Raw genomic sequence first — 22,943 nt, 5'->3', positions numbered from 1 at the left:
CTCATCTGCACACACTGGGAAATGATCTAGAAAAGCTCCACAGTTTTGAACATCCCCAGCAAAATTCCCAAAGTTTTTAAATTTAAATAGGCCTTTCCCAAAATGCGTACCCCTATCCTGAAATAGTCAACTCTTATCACCGGACTCACATATTTATGTTATGTTATGGTTGCATGAATATTTGAAATATAACTAGCACCTTGGAAATAACTTATATTCCTGGAAGAAACAATAAAATTCACCTATCTTGGACCTTAGAAGAAATGTTTACTGAGATGAAGGGACTTGTCTCAAATCAATGATGCTCTACACTGCTGTAAGGTGTGTCCAGCATGACGATACCAAACACATGAGGGCAAAGGGCCACACGAGCACCCCCAACTGTGCTCCACATCTAGGGGAGGAGCAAGAGAGGACCAGATTTCCTAGGCGTAACTCTCTGGGTTCACTCCATTTTGGTAGCTCCTGTATCATGAGTGTTAACCTGGAGAGTGGTGTGTGTCCCAAGAAAGCGCAGAAGCAAAGGCCACAAGGGCTGCAGCAGGGAAGAGGCTGCCCCGTGGGAGGCCGAGCACCAGCTGGGCACAGGATGGTACTTCCCCACCTCCCATGTGAGGGCTGCTGTGAGGTTTACAATTCATAAAGTGTGTGAAAATAGGCAAGTAAGTAGGTGAGATATTGAAAGACCAGCTTCAGTTAAAATGTGCCATCTTCCACAGAGGCGACACCCCCACCTGATGCCCTCCAAAACACCAGTGTGTACAGTGTATATGAAGACTTTTTAGATCCATGTCTGTATCCATTGAGTTCATGGTGGAAGGTCTAGCCTCAGACTCAGTGGTTAGAATTAAGCCACATATATGGTAAAAGAAACCAAGGACAAGGGTTACATACTGATACTAATCAATTCCTCTGTGGGCATTTAATTCCAAAAAGTTGGCATGAGTCAAGCCCATGCCAGGTGTTAAGAGTGGGCTCCAGTTGGTGCTGGGGCCATGCTGGGAGTGATGGATTCCAGCCCCCGACACAAGTCCAGGAAGTGGAGGGGCCCGTACAGGATCCCAACTCAGCAGGACTCCATGTCACGGGAGAATATGTGTGGGTATCACATGTTCCTAATTACCACCCAGAAAGTTGGTGCTTACCTGGTCCCTCAAAGGGCAAGAGTGCGGATGGAATAGGGTCCTTAGCACCCAGTGGGATGAGGTAGAGGTTCTTGATGTGCCTGGTCTTATTAGGTACAACACCAAAACGGCCACGACTGCTCAAGTAGGAGTAGAGAGAAACATAGGCAAACTTTTCTTCCTCTGTCAGGGGATGAAAGCGGATCAGACAGAGCTCCTACAATGCAAACAGAGGACAGGGGAAAGACTTCACCTGTGGCCATGCGACAAAAGCATCTGCTTTAAAATTTGTACCCAAACCTCAAAAGTACAGCCTGAAATGGGAGATTTTAGCAATTCTGATTTTGACTTTCATAGCCTTATTGTCCAACATTTGAAATAATGAAATAATGAAGTAGTAAAAGAAATTCACAGTCAAGCATCCAACTTCTTGACTCAAGTCGTGGTTTCAGCAGGAGACCCTTTAAAATGACTTCTACTCACAGCCACAATTTCAGAGAGCTCTCCTGTGAGAGGGACAGGACATGTAAGGTGTAGGCCTACCCACGTCTGCAGCAAAGTAAGCTTTCCCGCACGCACAGCGGCTGTGGGCAGAGTGAGCCGCTGCACGATCTGCAGCCATTCCCTGTGTGTCTCCACATGGGAGGGTTAAACTAGGCACAGGGTCTAATCCCTTTTCGGAATCTGATGGAAAACTGTACATACAGACACACGCAGCTGTAGCTAAATCTCAGGGGTTCCCCAAAAATCAAAACCCATTCAAGAGCCTAGGCTGGGTGCCTTTTGCCAGATCACCTCCAAATTCCCATTGTACTCCTTCAATCATAAAAAAATAAAAATAAAAATGAGGAAATAAAGTTTTTACATTTTTTTTACTAAAATGTAATCATATAGACATGACTACAGTAAAGAAAAAAAAAACCCTTCTATCACTGTATTTCTCAAACACACCATCACACAGGAATGTAACTATATAAACTTACTTTAACATTCACCTGAAAGTATCTAGTAAGATGCAGGCTGACATTCCAACTGTTAACCATCAAAATGAAAGGTTAAAAAAGATGTTTAAATAAGCCCTATGTTCCATTGTTGCAGAGACTATACTATAAGCGGATACCTTAGACACAGAAGACTTGAGTTCACCAACATAATCCCAAACCATCTTCGGTGCAATCCTCCCACCGATGTGAATTGTGTTGGGCAAGTCCTAAATAAAAAGTACTTTGAGTAAATCACCTGTGAAACTCTAGTGTTCAAAAAGAGACTAATGTAGTAACATGAAGGCACCAAACAACCCAAACTTCAAGAAAACAACAATTCCAAGGAAAATGGTGATAACCGTATTAAATACTGACTGGTGAACTACCGTCCAGGATTACGAGCTCCCAAACCCAAAGGTGGTGTAATAACCTTCTGACAAACAGGATTGTTTAGAAACTACTGCGCACCCTTTTTATGTAATCTTTTGTGAGCACACACACACACACATACAGTAATGATTCAGTTATTACCAGGATAACTGACTTGCCACTCCTTCCTAAGGTCATAAATTCTAGTGCCATCTTTGTTAACTTTGAAAAATGAAAGACCTATCAGGAGGTTACACCTGCCACCCACACTATGCAGGTTACAGACGCCTGGCCATGCTGGTGGCTGGGCACACACGTGTGGTAAATGCCCTTGCTAAACAGATCATTGCTAAACAGATCACTGAGCTGCCCAACTGCTCAAATTTCTGCTCTGTGCAAACCTGCTGGCCCACTGCAGCAACCATTATCTTGCTTTCAGACGTACTTAAGTAACCAGGCAGCCAGCGTAAGAGTGTCACATCTGCCTGTAGTAGAGGAAATCCTGTGAAAGACACATACACACAAGCACACACATACTCTTCGTACTAACCTCACTGAGATAATCAAAACACCCAGAGACAGGATATGCTTTAGTGACAAATTTTGCTACACTTTTCATGTTAATAAATCCTTTCCAAACAGTGTTGAGTTGAGATAAAAAGTGGGTCGTATCTCCTTCTTCAGAGGAATGTGACTCAGAGACACTGTAAAACAAAACCATGAAAAATAAGGAAATCTGTGTACAATGAGAATTTCAAAAGAATGAAGACCATGTGTTTAAAAGTAAAAATTCCTGCAAGTTTTGGTAGCTTACTTTTGCCAATTAAATGTTTTAATCATAAGGATATAAATAGACATTTTGGTCAAAGAACAAATAAACTGAATTGTATTTCTGAGTAAAATTCATAGTTGAAATCACCAATTGCCTCCATTCATTAGTTCAAAAGAAAACTTCATTGGCTCTTTCAGACTATATCTGAAATACACACCTGATATACTGTGATGGAACTGACAAGTGTCCTGGGTCAGGGGATGAGGACGGCTTAGCCAGTATGAACCTGGGCACCGTCACAGAAGTCAAAGCAGGCATCAGTGTGTCTTGTTTGGTTTGTACCACGTGGGCACTGTCTGGCTGGGCTGCTATGGAGGCTGTGACTGTGCACAATCCACTTGGACCAGTCCTGGAGTCCCAGCTTGACATAATGACCGAGGTGATCACTGCATTCCCACGGCCTTCCACTGGGGAGAGCTCAGGAATGACATCTCCTGGGGGCCCAGAGAAATACTTTCTTTTCAGGTTTGGATGAGAAGCACTTTCCAGGTCTGGCTCAGAAGCATTTCTGGGCAGAGTTCCTGGTGTTCCTTCATCAGCTGAGTTAGGAACTGGATCAGATGGAGAGCTGACACACTTGGATTTTAAGTCTTCTTTCTTAGCAGAAGCCAGCAATTTCTGTTTTTTCAGAGGTGGCTCATCTTCTGATGAGGAAATGTGACCTGAGGTAAATGAGGAAAGACATGGTGAGAAATCTGGCACATCCAAGACCACAGCGTGCTCATGAGCAGATAATTGCTTACGAGAACCCAAAAGCAACAATGCAAAGAGAGGAGCTAACTTCATGAACTTCAGAAATCCATCCTACCCTTTTTTTTTGTTTGTTTAAACTCACCTTTACAAGGATTAGTGATTTTAAACAAAATCCAGTTTAACATTATCCCAAAATTATGCTCACCTGTACAGATTTTACAATTTAGATTAAAAAGTTGCGCCTCACGGTGGCTTGTTGTGTCTTTCAACAAACTGCTACGGACGTCCAGAAGGGGCTGGGGGCTTTTTTCAGGGACAGCTTGTACTGATTCTTGCTGTTCCTCAAAGAAAACAAAAAGGTAGGTCATTTATTTTCCAATGCCACTTCCAAATTAACAGCACACATGAAAAAAAGGTGGATGTGATTAAGAACCGCTAGATGAAAAAAAAAGGACCACTGGATACAAGTCCTTGAGAAGTAATGAAATTATATATATTTGTTATAAGCTCAGTGTCCTGCCCAATAATTTAAGACACCTAAAAACATTTGGAATGGAGAAATTTTACTCTATCTTTTCTGAACCCTGAAAATACCAAAATGCTCACACCTAAGTCTGACACGGGTGTAGAATCTTTTATACTGGGAATGGTTTCCTGTTTTTAATGTCAGTCTTTTTGCCTTCATGGCACAATTTAGTTCTGGATTCTATCACCTAAAATAAAAAAGACAAAAATCAAGCCCTCCACCTTGTTTTCCAGGAGGAAAGCATATCACTCCTGCAAACAGTGTATTATTTGACTTCTGGTAAAGTTAAGTCTCTGGTATCTGAAGCAGCCATTCTAAGTCAGTACTCACAGATGTCATCAGTTTCTCTTTCCCCTGGGAAATTTCCTTAGATACAAGTTCTTCTGGCTTCATTCTCACAAGTTTTGCCAAAGAGATTTCTCCACGCAAAACACGACGGAAGAGTCCCTATAAAGAAACATCATTCATTCATTCATCCATTCATTCAAACAATATCTGTGTGTGTTAATGTGGAGGCTAAAGAAACAACAAAGCAGCACAAGAAGCTCTGCCTGGAGGTTCAAGGACCACTGGACAAAAACCAAAGCTTTCAATGGAAGGCTGCACTGCACAGAGCCCTGCAGAGGCGCGACCTCACCTGCCTCCCAAAGCAGTCCCTTGAGAGCATGTGCCAGGCCGCCCAGCTGAGAGCAAATGGAGGCACAGAAAACATGCGTTTCAAAGTCAAGCAAGGCCCATGTTGCACTGATTCTTTTTTAAAAAATAAAAAGTCACCTCCGCAGGAAAAACAAAATCATGTACACAATTTGGAATACAGGTCAGAAATATACAGTATTAGGAATACAGACAGGAAGAAATGACTTGTGCTGGGGGGCTGTTAACCACGCTGAGATGCAGAGTATCTGACCCTGGTTCTACTGCACAGCTAAGAGCTCAGAGAGTGACACAGAGGACCAGAAGACTGGGAGCCCTGGAGGCAGGAGGCAAGAGACTGTACCAGACAAGCAGCTCAGCCTTCTCAGATTTCATTTCCATTTTCATTGCAGGGGAACCCCCACTCCACGGCTGCTATGAGGACTGAGCTGCCCTGCAGCACCCGTCGAAATGATGAGAACTGGAGGGGCTGCTCCTTATTATTACTGTGAAGTAGCCCAAATTGTCGGGCTCACTCAAGTGATGATGAGAGAAAAGAAAATAAGGCAGAAAAGGCTGTCTGTAGCCAGAATATGGACACACCCATATTCTAGATTAAAGAATCTGTACTTTACTTTAGAGCAAATGAAGGGATGGACATGTGATTTGGCACTGCAATGTTTAGAAGAGGCTAATCTGGTGAAATAAAAGATGAACTTCAGCCACTGAGATCCCTGACAAGAGTCCACTTAAGGTAGGGAACAGAAAGATCCTCAAATAACACCAAGTACATGGGGGCATACAGAAGTGTCACAGAGGATAAAAATACTTTCTAACTTTCATGGAAAGAATATAAATGTTGCAAATGCTGTTTGATGTATTACTGTGAAACTCAGCGAATAGAAAACACACACCAAGTTTCCTTCTGCGTCAGGAATATTGCAGTACACAGAGACCACACACACCTGATTTTTAGGATCCTTGAGGTTGAACAGCAGGCTGCGGTATTTTCTCATGTAGCGAATATCTGTAACTTGAAACAAGTTAAACATTTCCTTCTCCAGATGAAGGGTGATGTTTCCTACTTCTTTCTCTGTCATGATTAAGTCATCACTGTCACAGACTCTGAATGGAATGAAAAAGAAACTACATAAAACCCTTGAATTTGGATACATTACATTTTTGAAACAGTGGGGCAATCTCAAAATGATCATGCCATACATGGAAGAGCTGCCACAGATAAAAGCCAAGGACAACAGCCCACCTTTTCCACAAAATCTCTTTCAAGGAGCGTCTTATATTCTGCCGAATTTGTGAACTGGGCTGTGACTGGGCAGGCCTCCAGGTCCCAAGGTGCCCTGGGACTGGAGAGGCCACAGGAAGAGAAGTTGTTACCGGCTTCCCAATGGCTCCAACCGAAGCAGCAGATCCAGGGAACTGTGTGGAAGCCACCGTCTGCATGACAGCAGAAGTGCCACCTGATGGGGTGCCCGAGAGCCACGGCATTTGTGAGATGGTGCCCTTGAAGCTAGAGGGTGCCTTTTTAATGGCCGGTTTGGCTGCTGCCACATTAGCAAATGGAGGAGACATCTTTGGAGCGAGATGTCTTGGTGATGGTCGTTTGCCCACCAAGCAGCCCGGGGAGGCTTTTCTCTTTGAGGCCGAGGCCACCGCTGCCTTCTCCTCTGCTCTTCCATCTGACTTCCTGGCTGCAAGAGAGAGCGCAGGTGTGCAGGTGACACAGGAGAACAGGCTTCAAAGCATGCCCACCCTTAACTAGCAAGAGCTTACTAGGCATTACTGAATAGGATACATCTAGAAAAAAGGATTTTTAAAATCTTAAAATTCAGAAAAGAAGCATAATTAAGGGCTGTCAGCAGTATTTATTATAGACTTTGGCTTATTTCAGATAGAAAAATGCTTTATTATTTTATTATATTAAAGCTTTTACTTCGACCAACAAACTCCATAATCAAAGACTCAATTTACTCCTCAGTTGAGCTTTAAAACTGAAGGACAAACTTCATTTTACCAAAAAAACAAATAAAAATACCCTACATAGGTTTAGGATAGCACTACAGAATTCAAGTGCAATTTTTTTGTAAACTTGAGTTTCAAAACTCTTTTCAGGAAGGGTAAACAGACGAGTGCTCCTTACATGCACATTCAACCCCAAGTGGACCTCTGTGGCAACCACATCTGAGCGGGGGGGGGGTTCACATGCCACATTGTCCTACTAGACGAGTCACTTGTAGGTGATGCCATTAATGAAATATGGAAAGGTGAGAGGAATTTGCAAGATGGGGAAAGTCAATCATGTTTCCATACTAAGAATTGGCAACCAACAATATAATAATGTTGCTGTTTAAATGTCCCCTTTTAAAGCCCTCTAGTCATTATTCAATTAATGTGGTAAACAGTAAATTAGTGCTTTTAATTAAAACAAGGATTATAGTCAAAAGCTCAAAAAAAACCCTCAAAAGCCCCCAACTTGCACAAAAACCTTTACATGCCAGGAAAGAACCCATTGCATTATAATCCTATATAGTCCACCAGAACTCAAAGATCAGAACTGCAGCCCCTCAGCTAGGCAGGGGCTCTGGTGCAGACGGCATGTCAGTGGATGATGCTTGTTTGGCAACAGTACATGAAAAAATGCTCAGCATCACTAGTCATCAGAGAAATTCAAATCAAAACCACACCGAGATATCATCTCACTCCAGTTAGACTGACCATTATTAAAAAGACCATTAATAACAAATGCTACTGAGGATATGGGGAAAGGAGAACTCTGCTACAACGTTGGTGGGGCTGTAAATTAGCACAGCCACTATGGAAAACAGCAAAGAAGCTTCCTCAAATACAGACAGCACTACCATATGATCCAGCAATCCCACTACTGTATATATATCCAAAGAAATGGAAATCACTTCAAAGGGTTACCTGCACTCCCACGTTCACTGCAGCTCTATTTACAATAGCCAAAATATAGAACCAACCTCCGTGCCCATCGACAGATGACTGGATAAAGAAAATGTGATACATGTACACAATGGAATACTACACAGCTATAAAAAATGAATGAAATTCTGCCATTTGTAACAACCTGGATGAGTCTGGAGAAAATTATGTTGTGTGAAGTAAGCCAGACAAGGATAGATAAATACCACATGCTCTCACTTATAACTAGGTGCTAAGAAAGAAAGAAACATAGAAGCAAAGTAACAAAGAAACAGAAAAGACTACAATTCCTTGAACTTTCAGAAGGACAGAAGAAACTAATGGTTACTAGAGATGTGGGGATGGAGAGAGGGAGGGAGTTTGGGACATGATGGATCAGGTAAAGGGCATAAAGAAAAACCACGATTTGTAGTAATGAATATACTAATAACAATATTTTTAAAAGTAAGACACTTTAAATACAAAAAGAATGTCATTATTGGCTTTCAAGAAAATTCCAGCGATGTGGATTACATTAAAAATCAGCTGTCAGCTAAATCCTTTATCAGAACAAATTTTGATATTTCGTCAAATTGGGAGGAGAATGCTGGTTTAGATGTACAATGTCTGGTTACTCCCAGCCTCATTTATTTGTCACTGACAACTCTGGGAGAGACAGAGAAAATGGCTTATGCAACTTGTAAAAAAAAAACACAGACACACCCTCCACCACTAGCTTTAAATTTCTACAAAACGATCTTGGGATCTGGTATTCTACCATATGTTTGTTTTAGTAAAGGAAATTTGCTCATGATTTCAATGCAATGTTCTTCTGGAGCCAATGCCAGAATTTATCCTTGAGGACACATGTTCTCCTGGATCCATTTCACACTGTGCCTGGCCACCTGTGTGGCACACACACATGAGCGGGAGGACAAGGCTTTCTGATGGGGAACTCACACAAGCAATTATCTGGGTTTACATCTGCAGGCTATTAAGGTTTTCCTTTTCAACTCCCACAGCTAGAATTAAACTGCTGAAATCTGTTTTCTACTTATAATCTGTTCACATCCCAAATGTTTTAAGTTACTTAACAAGACTTTAGGGAGTCCAATATACTGGGAATTGTGTCTGTAAATATAAAGACCAGGCACTTCCATTCCAAAATTGTAATAAAGCACAAATACGTTAGAAAAGAATTTTTAGCCCACTTCATGCCTTGAGTAATGGGGGGTAAACAGTGGAAACAAAGAGAGGCAATATGGAAGCAAACAGATATAATAACACAAGAGAAACACCATTTTCTTGGGGAGAACTAAAAAGCAAACTGTGTCTGTAAACTAAGGAAATTATACAGAAATCCACCCCCCCAAAATTTACAAAAATTGCATGTTAATCGCATCACCTTGAGAATGTGAAGGATACTTTAACAGGCAGGGCACCTCCTTAAGCAGCAGCAGAGAGCTTCCTGCACAGAAAGGCCCAGTTCACTGAGCAGCTATACCTGTGCCCACACACCGAGGGCAGCACCAGCCATGTGGGAGCAGAGGATGTTGTCAAGGCCACCTCCACAAGCAGCAGCAATGCTCAGCTCTACACCACAGGACTTCTCACAATGTACACAGTCACACAGACTGGAAATGGACCCGATATCAGCCTCAGGACCCCCGCCCCCTGAAAGCATTTCTGCAGCCAGTCAGGGAGACAAGGGTCTTCATGGGGTGCAGTTATGATGGGCTGTGTGCATGCTGCCCCCTCCCACTATACCTGTCAGGACTCAGAGGATGTGCCCTGCTACCAAAAAGTCAGAGATGTTTGGTGGGAGAGAGAGGCAGAGGCACATTGAACTTGAATTATTTTACCCATGACCCTACTCTCCTCCCAATCATCATTTGGAAAAATGACATTTCTGGGGAAACAGAAAATGATCACAAGAAAGTAGCTAAAATGTATGTCCCTTATAAATTTGAGATATCAATCAATTTCAATTTTGAGATGTAGAGATGTGCTGGGAAGGTTAATTAGCCATATCAGTGTCAGTGAAAAGCTGATGGAAGAAGTGGGAAAGGCCAAAGGAGAAAACCTATGAGTACAGAAATTACCCTCTCTGATCTGGACTTCCATCCATCCCTGTCCCCCCTCAAAAAGTGAGTGAAGTAGGAGATTACTTCCCCATCTTTTCCTCTCTCCAATGTGCACAGTCTCCTCAACCCCCACACTTGGAGTCTTGGGGTCAGCTCTCCAATTCTGGTCAACACAGAGAAAAACTAACTGAACTGAAATTAATCATCCAAATTATCTCTTCTGTGGTTATTTATACCCCCCCGTTTTTCTTTCCTTTACTGTTAAGTGCATATAATCAATTTAATTAAAGCATTTTAGCAGAATGTTAAAAAGTGACTGCTCCAATCCCTTTCACAGATATGGGATACTTATTTTAACATCTGTTCATTGGCTCTAAAAGTTCTGTTTTGCACAGGTGCTATAATTGGATGAACATATGAGACATGCTATTTGCTGGCTTGAAATTCTCAGCTCAAACAAGCTAAGGTGTATGGAGATTCATTATAACACAGTAACAGGTTAACTCAATTGGGATTCCATTTCTTAGGTCTTGGGCTGCTTACATAACCAAAAGGAATTACTTTTTTTATATACATATATAGACCACAATAGATCTAGCACCTACCTACACAAGTACCGCCCCGCCAAGTGATGTGTTCAAAGGACAATAAAAAGGAAAACACAGAACACATTTATAATCCTGAAATCTAGGGCTATTTAATCTTTTTGGTGTTTATTTTTTAAGGCACAAAATGCACTATGAACACCATAAATAAGAACTGATTTGACCATAGTTTTATGATAGAATAAAATGTATCGGATGGACTGAATTTAAATTTTTAATTTAACGGTGCAGCATTAGTCTCAGAAACAAGATGCATGATCGAATCAACAAGCTGCGTGATCTAATCGGGTTTAATGGATCTATTTGGAATATCCTCATTACATTAATTTGAAATGTATGCCAGGGTATGACCTTCAATAGTCTGATCTTTAATAATAGCTTAAGAGATGAGCCAGGAAACCAGTCACACTTAGAATTCTCAGCACTTTCTCTTTAGTGAGGACACCCTGCGGTTCCACATGGGCAAGCACACCCCTCACTCACTGTGGGATCTACAGAGCAGCAGTAAATGCCCTTCAAAATTCAAATGCATGTTATCTGGGTGTGTAGTATATGATTAGGACATGAAAAAACTCCCACCTGTCCAGTCAGAGTTAAACTTAACTCCTGAAAAGCATACCTAAGTTGAATACGAGATGCAACACTAATTTGAAGAGGTTCACAGAACATATAAAAAAAAGTGCTGATTTTATGTGCTGAGATTGGATCATGTGGGAAAACTTAAGTTTTATATGGGCTGTAAGAAGACTAACTGATGTTTGGACAATGAGGAATTTTAAATGCTGGGCAGTCTATCTATTCAGATTTTGCTGAAGGCAATACAAATGCTTATCAGAGCCTGATAAGGAAAACAGATTTAAAAACTTAATCATCAAGGTGAAACATTTACTAATGAGGTTTGTACACCTTTTTGGAAAACACGGACTGGAAGTCCCAAGAGATTAGAGATAGATCCTCAGTGTCAGGAGGCATCTTGCACATGGGCATTCCCTTCCAGCACTGATGGTGCAGCCAGTGTTTATGAACAGCATTAAAACACAACTGCAACCCCCAGTCCTGCACAGGCTCAGGAAATGGCTATCTGGAAAGAGTGGGAGGGGTCCAGGAGGCCAGCCCCCAGGTGATACATACATTTGCACAACAGTGATGATGAGACAGTGGAAGTCTTTTCCAGCTTTACTGCACTGTAATTGTGGTTGCTTGCCCAGGATGGCATGCTGCTTTCACAAGTTGTCTCCTTACCGAGGGATTGGCTCCTAGAAAAAGCCACCACCGCCTTCTTCACTGTGCCTTCTTTTTTTTCTGAAGCTGGTCTCTCGTGCAGAGAAGAGCTTTTAATGCATCCCTGGATAATAAGTAATACCCCAATTATTAAGAAGGCCAGAAAGTACACCTCCACTTCATTTCACTGAGCAAGAAAGGTCATAATCCTATACCTTCTTTGGGTCATCTACCCTGAGTCTGCACACCACATTTGCCTAGCAGCAGTCTGGCTACCTTTGCACATTGAGCTAACCCTTAGCACTCCCACCTCTTATTCAGTATTCCAACTTTCTGAGTGACAAGAAGATCCCTGACACAGGACCCCCTGTAACCTTGCTGAGGTACGAAAGCAGTGACACAGGATGCACGAAGAGAACAAATGATGTTTCTTTATCCTCTGCCAGGCCCAGGGCATGCTTGGTGCAGCCATTTTCCTCCTGGGTGCAGCAGCAACCACTTCTTTGTCAGTTCTATGATTTAAAACTACCAACTTTAAAAATTAAGTCACCTAAAAGTAAAATAAGCATTTGAAAATAATCAAGAAAACTCTCCAAACAGTGTTAGTTACACTTTGCTTGTCATAAATGTAACATCAACCTGAGCCCCAGGACAGGCCTGAGAGAAGAACCTGTGATTTCCAGCAATCCCTGAATTCTCCCCAAATTCCACAGAGTACCAAGGGCAGCCTCATCCACCTGGAAGCAGGCAAGAAGCAGAGCATACCTGGAGTCCAAGGCAGCACCTGAGGGCAGCATCTCCTGCCTGCAAGCAGACACGGAGCACACTAAAAAACCCCTTCCACATGGGTGGGCCACCACAGCCACTACCACAGATATGGCTGCTGCAAAAGCAGCTCAAGACCACCACAGTATCACACCTGTCATGCAGACAGCCTACCAGATACCTAATGGCATTGACACCAGTGGAGTGTGGAAAAAGAAGAGTACATCCTTCTCTGCAAAGCCCACTCTAGAGTGACAGAAGAAGCAGCAACTATTCTCTAACAGATGACCAGACATAAATATAGAGATACTAGAAATATGAAAATCCAAGAAAATATGACACCACCAAAAGAATACAGTAACTCAGCAATACCAGACTGTATATAGCAAGAAACCCTTGCAAGGACATAAGGGGTATTATGAGCAACAATCTTAAAGGAACTCACTGACATAAGAGAAGACTCAGGCAACATAAAAAAATGAGAAAAAAAATCTATGATATAAGGGAGGAAATTTACAAAGAGATTAATATCTTATAAAAGAATGATCAGAACTCATGGAACTGAAAGATTCACTCAACGAAATAACACAATGAATAGCCTTAAGCAGCAGGATAGAATAAGCAGAAGAAATGATTTCTTATCTTGAAGATGAGCTTTTTAAAAATTACCCAGGCAGGAAAAAAAGAAAAAAGAAAGAAAGAAAAGAAAAAAAACCTTCAAAAAAGGAAGAAAATCTAAGAGAGCTACAAGGCAACCTTAGGCACACGAAAATTCAACTCATGGGTGTTCCAGAAGAGGAGGAGAAATGAAAAGGTATGGAAAACCTATCCAATGAAATAATAATGGTAAACTTCCCAGGAACAGGGAGAGACATGGACCTCCAGACCCAGGAAGCTCAAAGATCCCCAAACAAATTCACCCCAATAATCCTCTCCAAGACACACAGTAAGTAGTCAAACTGGCAAAGCTCAAAGACAAAGAGAATATTTTAAAAGAAGCAAGAGAAAAGCATCAAGTCACCTATAAGGGAGCCCTTATCAGACTAACAGCAAACTTTTCAACAGTAACTCTGCAGGACAGAAGGAAATGGGATGACATACTGAAAATACTAAAAGAAATAAACTGCCAGAGAAGCACACCATATCCAGTAAGTCTATCCCTCAGAAATGAGAGAGAAATAGTGTATTTTCCAGACAAAAATGGTGGGAGTTTACCACCATGTCACCAGCCCTGTAAGAAATCCTCAAGGGAGTCCTACACCAGCAATTCAAAAAATGGTAATCACCCACCTTACTAGCCATAGTTCTGTTGAAACTGCTTCTTACAAAATTCAGTCTTGGTAGGTGATGTGTTTCAAGAAATTTATTCATTTCATCTAGATGATCTAATTTGTTGACCAACAATTATGCATAGTATTCTCCTATAACCCTTTTGATTTCTGTAAATTTCATTGTAATGACCCCTCTTTCATTTCTGATTTTAGTTATTTGAGTTTTCTTTTTTCTTAGTCCACCTAGACAAAGGTTTGCCAATTTTATGGATCTCATCAAAGTACCAACATTTACTTTCATTGATTTTCCCTACATTTTTTTCTATTTTCTTTCATTTTCTATACTCTAATTTTTATTATTTACATTCTTTGCTTGGTCTGGGCTTAGTTTGCTCTTCATTTTCTAGTTTCCTGAGGTGCAAAGGTGATTGCTGATTTGAGCTCTTTCTTTTTTACTAATATATGTATTTATATTAAATAAACTTCTCTTTTAGCAAAAAATAAAACATAAGTAAATAAATAAAAACAGGTAAGCTATGGAGACAGTAAAAAGACCAGAGGTTATGGAGGAGGAATGGATGAATAGGCAGAGAGGATTTCAAGGTAATGAAATTCTGTGACAGTATCATGGAAGACATACATCATTAAACATCTGTCCAAACCCACACAATACACAAAAAAGTGTGAACTCTAATGTAAACTGTGGTCTTTGGATGACGATAATGTATAAATCCGTTTCATTAATTGTAACAAATGTACCACTTTTTTGGGCAATGTTGATAATGGGACAGGCTACACATGTGTGGGTCAGGGGTATACATGGGAAATCTCTGTACTTCCTGCTCAATATTGCTGTGAACCTAAAACTGCTCTAAAAAGTAAAGTCTATTAAAAATAAATGAATAAAAATAATAAACAAACAATCTTGTGAGTGAGGTCTCAAATGAAGAACAAAGACTTGTCCAGAGCTCACCTCCCTCCCAACTGCCCTGTGTGTCTACTCTCTATACAAACTCCGTCGGGTGACTACCAACTCTTTTATTCAAGACTGCTGCCAGTGTCCTGAAGTCTTATGTTCTCCCTGCAGCAGTGAGTTAGCTGCTTTTGCTTTACTGCATTTATATGACTGAATTTCAGCTAATGGGTTATGAAAAAAAAATAGGTGGAAAAGGTGGAAGACAAAGGTAAAGGTGATACTATCTGCAGTACATCTGTACCTGCTTTCCCTTACATTCTACATATAATAAAAAAACAAGTCTCAGGGGGAAACACTGTTACACAAATTTTGCTCCAATTGTTCAAAGGGTGGTCTGAGTCAACTTACCTGAACACTATACTGTGCAAGACGGAGCTTCTCTGGCTTCATCTTGATCTTCTCCTTAGGTTTTGGTTTCTGTTCTTTGCCTGAACTTAAGCATTTCATAGTAGCTGCAGCATGTTTAAGAATGCGGTCCTTGCTGCAGTAGGCCAGGTTGGGCTGCACCACAGTGGAGCGCCCAGGTCTGGTACACCTGGAGGTGCCTGGAGCCTCTACCACCTGCAGAGCAAAACAGGGAACTTCAGACAGTGTGCTTGCCAATTTCTGCAGTTAAAATGCTGTGTAAAATCACTATGTGTAGTACCAAGCTCACTGTTTTTAATTAAGAGATGTCAATAATATTTTTAATATGAATAAAATCCTATCTTTACTTATTCAAACTACATGAGTGTATTTCCCCGAGGCAAGGTATTCACATTTTAACTGTCCTTCAAACCATCTGTGGTGGGCAGAACTCTAAGGTGACCCTTAGGACCCCTGCCGCTGGTACATATGCTCTGTATAATTCCCTCCATCTTGAGCCTTAGCAAGGTCCATGCACAGGATGAGATTTCATACCCACAATCAGGTTCTGCTATAGGGCAAACGTGCAGTAATTGCACAGGTAAGCAAGGTCCCAAATGAGATGACCAGAAAGGACCCTTAAGAGAGAAACTGGCCTTTCCTAAAGAGAGGAGACTCCATTGCTGATTGTGAAATAAGCTACCCTGCTTTGGGAAGGCCAACCAAGTTTAGGATCTGAGTACAGCTGCTAGATAAAATACGGGACACACAACTAAATCTGGATTTCAGATAAACAAACAAAAAATATTATATATGTATGCCACAAAAATTGCATGGGACATATTTATATACTGAACAGCATGAGGGATTCTGGAAGGGGATCTTTCCCCTGCTGAGCCTCTGATGAGACAAGAGTCACAGCCTGACTGCAGTCCTGTTAAGATCCCAATCAGAGGGCCCAGTGAAGTCATGCCCAGGCTTGAGAACAACAGAAACTGAAACCATAAATGTGTGATGTTCTAAGCTAAGTTTGTGGTAGTGTGGTATACAGTAACAAAAACCTAATACAGCACAAGATGTACACTTGGTTGCTTCTGTGTTGATGGTCAAGACTAAAATACACATGAAGGCATCCCTCAAATGTACTTAAGTGAAAACTTATTTCTCAAATTAAATAATTAACATAGTTATTTTTCTTCCACAGAATCTGTTTTACTTAGAATAAAGTTTTATATAAGCTTAAGTAAAACACATTGACGATAAAGATGAAATGGAGAGATTTTCCTATTAATTTTTCTTAATGACTGTGATATTAACAGTAGTGTCATATTTCCATTTAGTCAGTCTTAATACTTTCATGGCACATTTATTTAAATGGCTCAGTCCTTGCAATTCCACCTTGCAGCTAACAGTGCAAGAGTGTTCATAAGGCAGAGATGCTTTGAGACACAGCAACCTCAAAGCCTCCTGTTTGGTTGGCCCCAGTTAGAGGACAAGCTGCCAGGGTAGGGGTGGGCCAGGGACTCAGGAAGGCCCAGAGTGAAACATGCTCTGAGTCATGTCCCCTCATGGGCACTGGAATGGAGATTATGAGCATGTGACATCTCTCCTCAACAGCAGAAGCTGACATATGTGGAAAAAATGATGAAGAATCACAGTCCCAGAGGGACATAAAAACCAGGTAGGAAGGAGTGTCAAGGAAATAGCCACAAGGCAGAGAAATGACACACTGAGACAAGAATAGTGAGGGTCAGACTGATGCAGGCACCAAGACCACTCAGGGCTTCCCACACCAAGATGGCAAAAGAACCACAAAGCAGCTCGAGATGGTATGTGTGGGTGGACAGGAGGGCACACGCATTTCAGCAATTCAAAAACAATTCTGCTGATACACATAAAATACATAAGTAACATCAAGAACATGGAAATAAAAGTGATTGTTAAGAATTAAGTGCACAACAGCTGATGAGGTAGGTACAGATGCTTGTCCAGATGGTGTGGGCAGGAGATGGGGGCAGAGCTCAGGAAGCCCCACCCAGATGCAGAACCTGTTTTGGTAGAAATTGGCTTATTTCAAGACATAAACTTCCCCAACCTTGATATTTCTACCAATAGCAAGTCTGGAACCCATAAGTTCATCCCCTTAATGTTTACCTCAGTAGGCAAAATACTCACAGGCTGGCAAAGCTTGAGTTTTTTCTTGCCACTTGGATTTGCAGCTTTCTCAACTCTCCTCTTTATCTTTTGGTCTTCACTAGATTTTTGCTCCACTGTTCCTGTACTTGTAAACTCTGTGTCATCAGCATCTCCAGGTCTAAATTTAGTTTCCTGATGGTCTGTGGTTTCTGCCTTAGTCTCATCCTGCACTTGCAGAACGGTGCAGTTTGGGCAGATATAATCTTCCCTGTTCCTTTCCAAAAGCCTTCCTCGAGCCTGAGAAGCGCCCCCAGAATTGCCACAAAACCGTTCTTCACATCGGTCACAGCAACTCATAAACCTGAAATCATAAAATAATGATATTAGGAATGGGACGTGAGGGACAAACACTTACTTTTTGACAAATTAAGAAGTCCAATAGGTTTTAACATTCTATTGCTTAGAAAATGCAAATATACATAAAAGTACAGAGAACGGAACAAAGAACACATATGTCCCTCTACTGATTTTACTAACATTCAACTAAATTTGTGTATCCTTTTTTGGCTGGAGTGAGCTATAGGCTTTCCAGGCATTGTACCCCAACTACTTCAGTATATGTCTCCTCAAAACAGCAGTGATGCCTTTGTCCCACCAACAAGCCAATAGAGATTCCTTAACACCAAAGTCTAGCGAAGACTCTGAGCTGCCCCCATGTCCACACTGGGTTTCCACCAGTCTGCACCTGGCCTTCTGCTGTCTCCCAAGGAACAGTCTATGGGAGCACTCTCTGACAGATTACTGAGACCACGTGTGGGGTACTCGGCAGCCACTGGCTGCACATGGCTGGGTGGGGGCAGGGAGCTTCTCACCTCCTCCCATGCTCATCACTTTGACTATAAACAGCCACATGTTGGGTGCCTACCACAGGGGAGGGGTGGCTCTAGGCTGGCCTTTCATTCCTTTTTTGATAATGATGAGTTCGTCTTTTTTGAATAAACAAATTATTCATCCAGCCTAGCTTTGTAACATTTAAAATCAAAACAAATATAAACACTATTTTCATCACCCAGATTTCTTTTAAAGCTGGGGCAGCCCATCCCTGTCCTCCCATGACCCACCTGTTGTTACGAGGCTGGAGACACATGCGGTCCAGGGTGTTGGGGTTGTGCAGCTCACATTCAGGCTTAGGCTTGCCCGAGTCCCTGCTCTCTTCACCTTTCACTTGCTGAGCTGCTGTCCTCTCCCACTGACTCTCTTGGTCATCGGTCACTGCCTGGGACACAACCCTCTGGACAGTCTCTGGCTCTTGCTTGCTGGGCAGAGCATTCTCGACAGTATTTCCTGCCTTGACATGCACAGTGTCTGTGGGTTTCTCCTCCCGATGCTTCTTTCTTAGGTGATTCTGGATGCCTTTCAGGGGCCTGTCAGGTGGCTCTTGCTCTCGCTTTCTCCAAAGGCAATTCTGAAGCTCCTTCAAAGTCAGGCCATCACTGTCATTGTCGGAGGTGTCCTCCTTTTCCTTGCTTCCTCTGGCCTTTCCAGAAGAGGCAGGTCGCTCCTGTACACTCAAGGAACCAGAGTGGGGGCCACTTTTCATCTCAGAGGTACTTCCTATCCTCCCTTCCAAGGCAGTTTCAACATCTGGGACTGGACAAGACATTGGCTCACTGGAATCTTCAAAGGAGACATGAGCGTTCTTCCTTCCTCGGCACTGAACTATTGTAAGGGATTCCTCCACTGGCTCGGTGCACTGTGACCACGTCCCACTGCATCCCAAGGCCAGGCTGTGCTGCCGTGGGGGCTGCTGCCCCTGTGAGCCTGCCTCCACATCTCCCACACTCTCTCGCTTAGCAACAGTTGTTCTTCCGCATCCCTGGGTTTTGATGAAGGCTTTCCTTGTGGGTTTCATCATCTCAGGTGCGTCCTCACTGCGTAGGTCACCTTTACCTTCCATACCTAATGAGAAAATGTAATCACATCATGACCAGCAAGCCACTGAGCAAAAAGATGACACAACCTCAACCACACACAAGAGGGAGCACAACCTGCCTAAACGTAAATAAGAACAGGATGAAATGGAACAATCCTCTACCTACAAGATGTGGGACTGTGCATGAAGTAAGCCCTGTTGACCAGTGTTTCATGAAGTGTGGCACGTGAAGGGTGGCACATAAGATGATTTCAGGAGACTCATTAAGGAAACTTTAATAGTTACATATGTAATGTTTGGTAGGAATAAACAGTCAGCAACTCAAATGTGTCCTGCTGCCATTTACCTGCTAAGGACAGGGCTTTACAAAACAGAGATCAGGGAACAAAGGAAATAGGCTCCAGCACAAGTTTGGTAAAGACAGGATCACAGAGTGAGGTCGACAGACAGCCAGCAAGGGGACTGGCCACATCTAATTGGCTCTGGAGTCCTAGGCTACAGACCACCCTGCTGGAGATTACATGTAGGGGAGAGGACCAGCTGAGCCCTGGCCTTTAGCTGCCCTGACCCAGGACCAGGAGGGATGCTGCTCTTGGACTCTCCATACCAGCCTTCCTGCTGGCTGAACTCTGAGTGATCCTCTTGGGTGCCATGTGGGAGAAGCACTGCTTTGATTCCACAACGTTGAGAGATAAGAAACAGGCATTGTTTTAGTACACTGAGTTTTTGGGATATTGTCAGCAGCAACAGATAACTGAGACACTTAGAAAATATGAACCTAGGCAATAGCTTTAAAGTATAACACTTTTCTCTATTTTTTTCACTTTCTAATAGGTTCTAGAGGATCATGTTTGTGAAACTTTTGCTCTTGTTTAAAACAACAAAACCTGAAAAACAGTACATACCATGAGAATTCTTTTCCAAGCTGTCCAGCTTTAATCACATTTAAATGCTAATGATTCTGGTTTCTGCGATGTTCCACCTGAGAGAACAGACAGGTATTAAATGAAAACCTTAAAAACATAAAACACACAACTTAAGATCACTTGCAACCTAAATTTTTCTTTTTGCTTCCATCTAAATGTTGTCACTTCCCAGTTTCCTATCCAGCTGTAGGTGCTGCCTGACTGCAAACCTGACCCACACACTCCTCAGTCACCCAGAAACTGGTGAGGCATGGACCACACCCCTTCCTTTATGCCCCAACATGGCTAAACTAAACCAGGCACCAACACTGACCCTGCATCAGCATGGAAACCCCAGGCCCCCAGTAGTGTGCAGAGGATCCTCTGTGATGGTGGCAACACAAAGGGGGGCTTACCATGCCAGCTGGGGACACTGGGCAAATCACACTGAGCTGCTCTCATCTAGGAGGCAATGCTGACCTGAAAAGGTCATAGGTTTTAAATGTGAGAAATAACACAAAAAGCAAAGACATGCTCCTTATCAGTACATACAGCAGAGCTGTTACTATACTACAGTATACTACATTATACTTGTAATAGATAATTATAATACAACACTAAATTACAATTGTTTATTCATTCTTGCTAAATATTTTACTTTTTGTGAAACAGTTTCTTTGCTTACACGAATCAGCAAACTTGCAGTAAATTTGATAGACATTTTAAAAGAAAGTCAAGTCCCAATTTTCTTATAACACTTTGAATTTCTACTAAAGATGCAGTCTGAGGAGCCTGCACCAAGAAGGGCATGTGGATGCAGTACCTCTACCGCTGGGACCTGCCTCTGTGGGGAAAGCTTTCTGTAGGAGGAATAAAGGGACGCTGTGAATCAAATTCTTTTTGTTTGTTTCTTGGGTGGCTGGCCGGTAAGGGGATCCAAACCACTGACCTTGGTGTTAGCATGTAAACCTAATTCTTAACAAATGATTTTCAAATGAAAACTTTAGGCAAAAGTTTAGAATATTTCAAATAAATATGAATGTTCCATTATGTCAATCTCCTTACAAATAAATCCCACTTTATTAACAGAAGACACAAACTTATTAAGTTAAAATTTAGTTATTACCATTTAACAGTACTGATACTTTACAAACCCAATAATGAAAGCTTGGATACTTTTTCTGCTGGAATCCTAAATACAAAACAAAAAACAAAAAGCAAACAAAAAAACCCCCAAAAACCTAGCTGACAAAATCTCTTGGTTCAAGTAGACAGCCAGGCCTCACAACACCGTTGTTGTTGGTCACTGTTCACAAATAACAGGATTCATATTTTCAACATCTCACTTTATCTAGAGATACTAAAAGAAAATTAAAAAATAATTTTTTATAACTCTTAAATAACTGTAACTAAAGCCACATATCAGTAGTTTTAAAATAAAAAGGCACTACACTTTCCAAGTGATCTTATATTTGAATGTACATTATGTTACCCACAAATACATCTGGGGTGTTAGAAAAAAGCACATAACACCTTCTTTAAGGACTTTATCACAGAAAGGCAGATATTACCAGTACACTCAGAGAGAAGGGACTTAGAGAGGCCGGGAAGGAGCGGACAATCTTGGGTTTGCCCAGGGGGGCTGGCAGAGGCACAGAAGATGAAGGCTCAGAGGTCAGCCATCAGACATCTCCTTCTTTCCAAGTATAAGCCTGCTTCAGAGGTGAACTCAGCTCAACAAAACCCAGCACAGAGCAGAGAAACACGAACAAAAGGTGAAAAGGCTGAACAAAATTGTATATGAATGTAACTATTCAAAAACTCACAATATTGTAGCTATGTCATCATTTTAATCAAAAAACTAAGAAAATCTTTAGAAGACTAATGTTTACAATTACTAAACATCAATGTGGCACAGTTAATCTATGTGTACTTAAATAACATTTCTCCTTCTAGATCCTCTTTCAATAGTCACACCTAAACACTCACTTGAGATGCTTTTATTTCTAGGTAGGACCTGAATATCTACCTTTTTCTAGCACATCTGCCCCAGAGCCCACCCTCCTGAGCAGTGCTTACCACCTCCTACCTTCTCACCTGCTCCAGCTGCCCCCTCGAACTGTGGTCTCCCTGGTGACCTCGGAACAGAGAGGAAAACATTCCGCCTCATCCTTTTAAAGAGACGGTGACCATTTAGTGTTCATTGATTAGCCCAATGACATCATCATGGTCACATAATCTCTTCAATGTAGTAAACCTACCCTCAAAATGCCTGCTTCAAGAATTCAGAAACTACCTGGAAATACATTTTTATATTTCACAAGACTGAACATTTATAAAAGCAATGTTCTCAGGAATGAAAAACCAGTTTTAAAAATTCAAATTCTATATTAATCTGAAAACATGTTTATGGATTTAAGTTCTGAATAATCAGAAAAAATATAGTTATTTCTGTTAAGTAGAATGAGATAAAGGACATATTCAGAACAGATGGGATCATTCCACATATGCAAAATTGATATCTTTTTATAATTTCTTCAACACTGGGAATCTAATATAAAATTTCAGTTAGCTTGTGAAATAAAAACATATGTATACCAAG

The 22,943-nt window shown here is 41.7% G+C and overlaps 1 protein-coding gene across 1 annotated transcript; it reads right to left on the bottom strand.

Annotated features, from left to right (window-relative positions):
- Nucleotides 1-1,119: 1,119 nt before the first annotated feature.
- Nucleotides 1,120-19,460, bottom strand: LOC134376751 (death-inducer obliterator 1-like). Its single transcript, XM_063095234.1, is given in 14 exon segments — nt 1,120-1,341; nt 2,245-2,334; nt 3,027-3,180; nt 3,466-3,970; nt 4,207-4,342; nt 4,608-4,661; nt 4,664-4,714; nt 4,858-4,974; nt 6,126-6,285; nt 6,425-6,869; nt 11,921-12,134; nt 15,371-15,583; nt 17,543-17,864; nt 18,625-19,460. Coding segments are annotated over 14 exon segments (3,519 nt in total).
- Nucleotides 19,461-22,943: the final 3,483 nt, after the last annotated feature.

The sequence above is a fragment of the Cynocephalus volans genome, chromosome 4 (assembly GCF_027409185.1).
Source record: "Cynocephalus volans isolate mCynVol1 chromosome 4, mCynVol1.pri, whole genome shotgun sequence".
In the NCBI taxonomy this organism is placed as follows: Eukaryota; Metazoa; Chordata; class Mammalia; order Dermoptera; family Cynocephalidae; genus Cynocephalus; species Cynocephalus volans.
Note: the sequence above shows the minus strand (reverse complement) of the source record. Positions and strands in the feature narration are given on the sequence as shown.